A 10,157-nucleotide genomic window follows, 5' to 3' on the forward strand; every position below is an offset into this window, starting at 1 on the left:
TATTATCTATGTGTATTCAAACATAATATTAAATATTACATTAGTGTCTTGTACATTATATATAAACACAATACACAAAAAATAATTTTTAATGCTCTATTCTATTGTTTCTGTCTCATTATCATATTCTATCCTGCTCACAAAAATAAAGGTAGCCAAAGAAGTTTAAGAATACTAACAAAGTTATTTTAAATTTAAAAGTTAAAAAAGATATCTTATTTTATAATTTTATAATTTATTTTAAAACCACACATATATTAATTAGATCTATTGATCTAACAATACTAAAAAAAAATTAGAAAACTAAAAAGAACAAATGAAAAGAAAAATCAAAAGACTAAATCACAAATTTAAAATAAAAAAGCAGATAAGATGTTAATTGAGTAAGGGTGAATTCCATAATTATTAATAGAGTTGATATAAAAATTGTGTGATTTTGTAAGTATAAAGTTCAAGTGGTTTTACTATAATTAATTAATTTAGTTGTTAAAATTCAAGTTAAATTAAGAGTTAATATTAATCATCTTCATTATATAATTCATTTCATTCAATAATTATTAGATTTATCATGGAGGACAACCTATCTTTTATTTAAAAGAGAATTGAGTAAAACTTAGGTTTAATTACTCTGCACGTCCTTATGGTTTTACCGAATTTTCAATTAGGTCCCTATACTTTTTTCCTTTTCAATTGGGTCCCTATACATTATATTTTTTTTCAATTTAGTCCTTGTTAACGTTAAACGTCAAAAAAATGTTAGTAAATTGTGAAATTACTTGTATAACCTTAGGGACCGAATTGAAAAGAAAAAAAAGTATAGGGACCTAATTGAAAATTCGATGAAAATATAAATATTCAATAAAAGATATTCCTATAATCCCTATTCAATGATTCTACGACATGAAAGATATTTCTATAATCCTTTTTATTTTGTTACTATCATTTTTTTGCTTATTTATATACAAATTGTACTAAAAATACCTTTTCTTTATTTTTTTCACTTTCAAATTATCTTATCTTAAGAACATACAGAAAAAAAAGAATGGATAAAATGAAACAAAAATAGTAGTATAAAATTCAGTTTCCATAATTCAAGTATTTATTATGATCATGTAATATTTTACATTTGTGTGGATTCATGGAATATAATTTGTGTTTTTATCATATCATAGTACACCATAAAAGATTACAAGGCTATGTAATTTGTCTTATTGAAATTTGAAATCTAAAAACAAAAATCATAAAAAACGTAATTTTAGTGTTATACAGATAATTTAGAAATTAGTTCTTGTGTTGCAGCCTTCCACAACCAGCATATGGATTAACAATAAAGAGCAGACTTGAATACATCAGGTGTCCCAATAAGATAGTCTTTTCCACCAAAAGCTTTAATCAAAGCATGGTAGCCTACTTTTGAAATAAAGGAAGTCGGAGCAGGATCATCTTTGTGAGGTCTATTTATCTCTTCGGGGATTCTCCGGTCACCACCATATACCCCTCCACTGTTAAAAACAATCACTACCATAGGTAACTATTACTGAACTAATGTCTGGATTGAAAAAAAGATAAGACATAAGGCAATGCATATTTTTTCAAGTATTGACAAAAGATAAGACATATAAGACAACAGTCCAGAATTTGGAATTTTAGGTTGGCGCATAGTAATTACACCAGCTTATGTAATCCTCTCTATCACAAAACTACTAGCTATGGACAGAGAAACATAAAAGAGTTCATGGAAGATCCTAGTTCAAAACAATGGTAGTAAAAATTTCATGTATAGACTAAAATAAGAACCATTCCATTATATGATGATGAAAATATAACTAAAGATATGGGCATCAATCCACACAACACAATGGAAGGGAAATTAAATAGATAAACATAAGTATGGGTTCAGCAGTATCTACCTTAACTTCAATGGCACTAAATCCGAATCCAAAATTCCCCTCTGCAACAACAAGTCAATGGGGACAAGTCATTGCAGCCGTAATGTAATAACCGAGGCCAACCCCCTATGGTCCCCAAGTCCCTGCATCCAACCTAGTTATGTGCTTTGTCTGAGCCAACACAGCCCTACCTACATCCATGGTATTTGCACCCTCAGACACCATTACTGGAGCCAGCTTCCGACTCCAAGAATTGCATTCTTATTATCCTCATTGGTGTCAAGAAATTGAATGGCAGAACATCCTTAGCAATCTAATTCTCCATCTTTGCCGCATTATCCTTAGACTTCTTCCATATAGCTTCCACCCAAGGGTGGTTCCTGGCCAAACAAAAAGGATCATCCTTAATCTCCTTATTTAAAGTCTCCACAACTGTTTTCGCATTACCAACCAAACTCAAATGGGGTTTCCTCAGCTCAATCTTTTTCTCACAAATATATATAACATTTACTTACTATAAGTTCATAATCTAACCTCAATGAAGTTAACAATGACATTCAGGTCAGATTTAGCATCTTTTAGAGTTGACATCGCTTCTAAAATCATTGCATTATACCTGGAGAGAAGATAAACAAAAGCAACCAAGTCTCAGAACAATTCAAAAGTCACGAAATACTTTTCTTATTTTGTTGAGGCATACAACAGTTTTAACCAGAATTACAATCTTAATCTACATCATTTAATTGCAATAATCCATATAAAATTAGTGACATCAATTTGCATACCCCAGAGGATTCTTAGCATCTTCGTCATTTTGAGAGGATCACCCACAGTAACAGAAGGATCAGGATCAGGTTGATGAATCATAGTCGTGACACGGGTAGCATCTTCCCCAGAAAAATGGCATTACCAGTAGCAACTGGGGTAACGCAGCAGGGGCGTAGCCTTATTCTAGGAATCCTAAATTTTTCTTTGGATCCTTGAGTGCCATTGCTAACGCTCAAATTTAGCCACTTATCCTGAATTAAAAAGAACAAAAATTAAAAATCCTGAACCCTTATTCAGTTTTCTCACACTCAAATTTCACCATTTATCCATAAAACAGAATATATGAAGGGAAATTAGAGACATTGCGGTAAAATTTAAAACCCTAAATTGAGATAAGACAAAAAATTGAAAAGGTTAATTAGGAGAATTTTGCACCTTGAGGTTGATTTTGGAACGTGAAGTGAGAAAGGGTGCGAATTGGGGATCTTTGAGAATCTGCTTCTGATTACCCATTTTCGATTTCGTTCTTCTTTCTTTCTTGAATTCTTCAGCTCAATGAATCCAGTTTAAGAGCTTCCTCCAAAGCCGTGGAGGTAACCAAGAATCCGATAGTGACGTCTGTGTTATGGAGTTGCCACTAATAGCGGAGAGCAGTGCAGCACCGACTAAGGACTATGAATGACGACGGATGCTCACGCCACCAAGGACGACGACAACGCAGATGGACGACGACACCAGCGAATAGGGGAAAAACGCCACTAACTTCAGAGGACAAGCGATAGCTAGGGTTCTACAAAATGTCAAGGGTAGTTTTGGAATTTTGAAAAATTGGAAGTGGGTTCAGTTTGCTTTTTTAACCCAATTATAAGAATATTCAATTTTTTAATAGAATATTCTATTATTTTAAACAATTTTATCACGGCAGAGACTAAATTGAAAAAAAAAATAACGTTTAGGAACCCAATTGAAAAGAAAAAAAGTATAGGGATCTAATTGAAAATTCGGTGAAACTATAGGGACTTGCAGAGTAATTAAACCTAAAATTTATCTATATATATCGTAAGTTTACATTGCTAACTAACAAAAAAATATGTTATTTATCTAGTTTATAAATAAGATAATTGTATAAAAAATTTGTATGTAACTCGTTTGTAGGATACACATATTTTGTTTACAATGACAATAAGATATATAAATGTTTGTTTTTATTTTTTAGTGTATTTGACAAAATTTTAATAATAAAAGTAAAAATACTAAATATTTTTTTAAAAAAAATATTTTCTTAAAAACTACAATTTACGTTCTTTTTAAGATTTTTTTTTACTTAAAAAACGTTTTTTTATCATAATAAATAAACAAAAAATACTTTTATATTATTGTATCAAATATAATTATTAGATAAAATAATTATTTTACATAAGATATTCAAATATAAAATATTTCGTTTTTTTAAAAAGTCTTTTAAAAAAATCACTTAAAAAATATTTTTATAAAAGCCCTCCCAAGCAAACCCATATATAGTCCCAACAAAATCAGAACTAAGTTTAGGAGAAGTACCAAAAAAAAAAGGTGATATTTCATTTGGTTTTAGTAAATAAGAAATGTTAGGTAAATAAGCTATCTTTGTAACAACTTCAATCAATCTTTTTCTCCTTCTCCTTTTTTTTTCTTCAACAAAAATTTCGATTATCTATTCTTAAACTATCGTACTTGATTTTTTTTTTTTGAAACAAAGGAGCTCAACACCAAGGTGGAGCAAGAAACAGAAACAAAAAGACTAACCCAAACAGAAACTAACTGGCAGCTTACAGAACAAAATAACCCCATGTCATCTTTGGCATAGCCATCAACAACACAAGGGATCTTTATACTTCCACTCCTGGTAGCTAAGAAATGACATGTCAATAATGTCGTCTACGCCTTTCTCTTTATTCTGAAATATCCTCTTGTTCCTTTCCAGCCAAACATTCCAGACAATCGCAAAATAGCAAATGAACCAATTTCTGGACTCCTCCTTTCTACTGGTTGCGCCTGTCCAACATTGAAAATGTTCCTTCACAGTACCAGGAAAGGACCACTTCCTGCCAAGATGAACTAACCATGTACACCAAACCTGCCAAGTAAATTCACATCCAAGGAATAAGTGATGTACATTCTCAACATCCTTTTTACATAGAACACACATATTATCCTCCTGAGTAATTATCCCAAGTCGACACAATCTCTCTTTTGTATGCACCCTGCCAATCAAGGCAAACCAAGCAAACAGCTCCACTCTTGGAGGAACTAAGCCTTTCTAAATAGTCTTGGTGAAGCTATAACTTGTTATGTCCTCCGGTAGTGTTTCCTCCTGCAACACCTGCATAAATGAGTTAGTAGTAAAAACACCTTGTCTATCAAACTTCCACACAAGCCTATCATCTCTGTCCGCCGCTAGTTTAACCGGCCTCAAAGCATCGTGCAGCTGATTCACAATTTCCAACTCCCATTGGAACAGCTCACGCCTCCAATGGAAGTTCCAAATCCACTCTATCCCATCCTAGAACCCATAATCCCCAATGACTGATCCTTTTTGGATTGAAACCGAGAAGAGCTTTGGAAACCTATCCTTCATAGCACCACAACATAGCCAAATGTCCTCCCAGAATTGGGTTCTTCTACCATCACCAACCTTCATGGTGAGTCCAGTGATCATCTTATCTCTTACATGTTGCTCCTTGATCTGTAGTTGACAGATATCCTTCCATGGTCCTCCTCTAATAGGTAATGTCTGAGTGGATAGTAGCTCATTAGGATTCAGATTATAACAAGAGTATACCACTTTCTTCCACAACGGACATTCCTCTTTTGAAAACCTCCACCACCATTTAAACAAGAGTGTTGTATTCCGGATCATCGCATCTCCAACACCTAAACCACCTAGTTTTTTTGGAGCCTGAACCACTTTCCATCTAACCAGAGCTATGCCATTACTACCATCCTCCTTACTCCACAAGAATTTTCTTTGTAATGAGATCAATTTTTCAGCAACCGCCTTTGGCATCTTATACAAAGTTAAGTAATATACTGGTAAGCTATTTAAAACAGCTTTGATAAGCACCAACTTTCCCGCTTTATTTAGCACTTTTGACTTCCATAAGTTTAGTTTCTCTTCCACCTTATCTATTATTGGCTTCCAAGTCTTCACCAACCTCAGATTAGCACTAGAGGAATTCCAAGGTATCTGACTGGTAGTGTAGCTTCCTTGCACTCCAACAAGCTGCACATACGAACCACCCATTGTTGGTCACAATTGATTGGAATTAAACTGGATTTGTCAAAATTAATGCTCAACCCCGACATCAGCTCAAAGCAGCGTAGCAGTCTCTTGTAGTTTTGATAGTCTCCTCCTCAGGCGGTCAAAACAAAATAATGTCACCTGTGAACTGAAGATGCGATAATTCTATGTTGTCTCCCCCAACCAACAAAGGAGAAATACGGCCATTTCTAACTGCCTCACCGATCATTCTATGTAGAACGTCAACCACAAGTACAAAAAGGAAAGGAGATAGTGGGTTGCCTTATCGCAAACCTCTTTCCATCATAAACGGCTTTGTTGGTGAACCATTTATTAACACTGACATAGATGCTATGCCCACACACTCCATAATCCAAGCCCTCCATCGTCTCCTAAAACCCATTTTCTGCAAGACGATGTCCACAAAGCTCCACTTAACTCTTTTATATGCCTTCTAAAAGTCTAGCTTGATGATTGCTGCCTCCTTTTTCCTTAATTTGAGCCAATGCACTGTTTCACTCGCAATGAGTGCCCCGTCGTGTATTTTGCTACCTTTGACAAATGCGCTCTGAGTCTTCCCAACCAGCCCTAGCATCACTGCTCTCATCCTCCTGACCAGCACCTTAGAGATCACCTTATACACACAACCAACCATGCTAATCGGGCGAAGGTCCTTGATTTCCATGGCCCCAATAAACTTAGGAGCCAAAGACACCCAAGTGATATTAGCGTTCTTAGGTAACTTGGATGTCTGAAAGAAAGCAACCACAGCTGCCGTAAACTCAGACCTGATCTCATCCCAACACCTCTTAATAAAGTTCATGTTATACCCATCACTACCTGGTGCTTTAGACGATTCACAGTCCCACACTGTCTTTCTAATCTCTTCAGCTGATGGTTAAACCTCTAGCTCCACAGACTCCTCTTCAGATATCCTTGTCACCAATCCATCACTGAAGCCCACCTTAGGAGACTCCTCTTGATAATACAACTGTTTATAAAACTCTTTGATAGCAATCTTTATTCTAGCTGAGTTCCTAACCAACCTCCCATTGATCATCAAAGCATCAATCCTATTATTCCGCCTTCTAGCGGAAGCTATTTGGTGGAAGTACTTGGTGTTTTTGTCTATATCCTTCGCATGCCGAGATTGTGACATTTGTTTCCACTGGAACTCTTTTTTGACATACCATCTCTCACAGCAGGTCACCAACGCTTTCCTTCTTGCCTCCACTGTTCCATCATGCACTCCGCTACTTACTTTATCATCCAGCTTCTTTATATCTTCCTCGAGCTGCAGAATTTTCCTATCCATGCCCCCAAAGTTGTCCTTGTGCCATCTCCCCAGAGGAGCTGTCAACGCCTTTAATTTCTCTGTGAAATTTATCTCCCCTAAACCCTTCCATTCCTCTTTAACCATTCTTAGGAAACCTTCATGAGTAAACCATGAGTCAAGACTTCTAAAAGGTCTTGGGCCGTCTCTTATCTTGGTATCTTCTATTATCAAAGGATAGTGATCTGACAAACCCCTTCGTCCTCCTCTTAATCGAGTCTCTGGGAACTCCTCAACCCATTCCAGGCTGACCATTACTCTGTCAATCCAACTACATGAACAGCCTCTAAACCACGTATACTTACGGTCATTAAGCGGCAGGTCCACTAATTGCATATCTTGTATCCAATTTTTAAACTCTTCAGCAGCTACTGTTAAACTATCTGCACCTTTTCTTTCCTCTATATAGACGATCTCATTAAAATCTCCCATGAAGCAACAAGGGGACTGACATAAGCCAGCAACATAGCTCAACTCCTCCCACACAACAAGTTTTTCCCCTCTATCATGAGCACCATAAAACAAAAAGAAAGCACAATTGAAATTATTCTTTAATAAGACCCCTTCGACACACAAGCATCTCTCCCCTTTATAATAATTATTCATCGTGAACATGAAATCATCCCACATTAACAACAACCCACCCGAAGCACCATCAGACACAACATATTTCCATCCTACACTTCTACAACCCTACAGACGTGCAACATCAAACCTCGTCACCACATGTTTTTTAGTTTCAATCAGGCCTAGCATATTCAGTCTATATTTTGTCTTTAAGTCCTTAACGATTCTCAACTTCCAATCTCCCCCCAACCCCCTAACATTCCAAGAACAAAAAATCATTTTGGAATATTATAACACACCTTTTTGGTATTTTTTGGTTGACATCACCTTGATTTCGCCTTTTGTTTTGCCAACCTTCTTTTTTGTGCATTTTCTTCATTCTGAAATTGGAGAATGGCCATGATATCCTCTTCTTCATCATATAGAATTGCGCCGGATTCCACTGCTAGATCCCACATCCTTTTATTTTCCAGCATTTGCTCCTCTAACGTTGAACTCAGATTGTCGCCTGTTCCCTCAATATTTCCACCACTTACTCCCTCCCTGGTAGTCCCCTCAATTTCATCCCCACCCTGCGCCAAGCTCTCCTTGCCTGCCAGTGAACCTGTACTTTCATTAACACTGATTTCATGAATGCCGCTCTTCCAAGCCCAAGTCCTCTTGCCAACCTCGCTGTCAACCTCATTCTCATCCTCATCAAACGTGGTCTTGTCCTCTTCCCCTTTCTCACTTGTCTCCCCTATCCCTCCAAACCTATCGACCTCATGCATGTCACCTCCGCAACTCCTAGTTGCCGAGCCCTGAGCTTCCTCCACCCCGACTCCCTTATCCTCCAATCTGTCTCCAGAAGCCAGTCCTATCAGTCCAGCTTCGACCACTCTTTTCTCCAGTGAACCGTCGATACCCCCAGCTTCTTCAACATTGCACCTCACCGTGCCAGAGATAGGCGAGCAGCCACCAACACTGGACTCCTTGGCTTGATTCACGCTGTGCGCCGCTCTGCCTTATCCGCCTCACCGTGACCAAGAGTACGCATTTGATCCGGCGCCCCCGATGCCAATTTCCTTCCTTGGATCAGCTACACAAGGAAAGTACTCGCGGTCAAATGTAACCCGACCCAGTTGAGTAGTGTATAGCCCACCAACAGCTATTGACCATGCGCCTCCCTCCATTGGGTCAGCTGAAGTGATTGGGCTCAATTGCAAAAGCAAGCCCTTATTATAGCAATTAGTGTATCTGCCCAACCTTCATAACACTTTGGATTTTGTTTTTTCCCCCCTTTGACACCCGCTCGCAGCCCACTTAGCCTGTCTTAAAAAAAAACCAGATCTTGTCCTTTCCGAATCATCCTCATCACTCACAGAATCCCCTCCTACCAAATCAGCCTTTTCTTTAATTCCCTCTTGATTTGAATCATACGTTACCAAATTCATGCGATTGATATTTGATTTGTCATAAATCCATTCATTCAAAATATCATCTGAAAGTACCATCCTACCCTTGTCTTCTTCACCGTCCCTCGTCATCATCGTTACTAGCTCCACCGCCTCATCCTTGGATACCCGCATGTCTGTTTGCCGTACCGATTTTATAACGGTTTCTGAACAATCAGATGTTACACCATTCAATTGTTGCTTGCTGCTTGTGCCTCCATCATCAGTGCTTACAAACCTACATCCCAGGCCATATGTCTCCCGTCCTACCTCTTTTACCAAAACATCAAAACCACTGAGGCCTACTGTAATATGTATCCATTCGTTGATTACATCCAATACGCATGTATCGATTTGCACGCGTCCAACACTAAAGGAATTGAGTGATTCCATCAAATTATCACACCCAACTACTTCCCCGGCCCCCATTGACCTCCTATCATCTTGAAGGTGTCCGCTGACCATACATGTAAAGGAACTCCAAAGCATTCTAACCACACTCTCCTAGTTTCACTCCTCTCTGCCTCCTCCCATCTCCATACGCTATGGAAAATTTGCAGAAGGCTATTCATTTTAAAAGTGTAGGTTTCTTTGGTGCTCAGCACAGAATCAAATGTCAGTAGGGCTTTAAACGCACCCAGTTTTTGTACTTGAACGATCTGAGGCAAGTTTATCTCCACCATCTCCTTCAAAGAGCAAAAGTCAATGGCCTTTGTCGTCCCTTCTATTAGACTTCTCTGTAACCAGTCGAGATTTTCTTTTGCCACCGTAACCTCGATCTTTTTAGACCCCCTGTTCACTTGTAAATCTTGTTTTTTTTTCTCCTTTCTGACCTCAGATGTATTCAACCGCACGTCGCCACTAGTCTCCTTGCGTTGTGGCGACTGAAC

At 37.6% G+C, this 10,157-nt stretch overlaps 1 protein-coding gene across 1 annotated transcript; it reads right to left on the reverse strand.

Moving 5' to 3' along the window:
- Positions 1-6,832: 6,832 nt before the first annotated feature.
- Positions 6,833-7,873, reverse strand: LOC112729874 (uncharacterized). The gene has a single exon (XM_025780015.1). The coding sequence runs from the start codon at positions 7,871-7,873 to the stop codon at positions 6,833-6,835; it is 1,041 nt and encodes a 346-aa protein (XP_025635800.1).
- Between the last annotated feature and the right edge of the window lie 2,284 nt (positions 7,874-10,157).

Source organism: Arachis hypogaea, chromosome 12 (genome assembly GCF_003086295.3).
Source record: "Arachis hypogaea cultivar Tifrunner chromosome 12, arahy.Tifrunner.gnm2.J5K5, whole genome shotgun sequence".
Taxonomy (NCBI): Eukaryota; Viridiplantae; Streptophyta; class Magnoliopsida; order Fabales; family Fabaceae; genus Arachis; species Arachis hypogaea.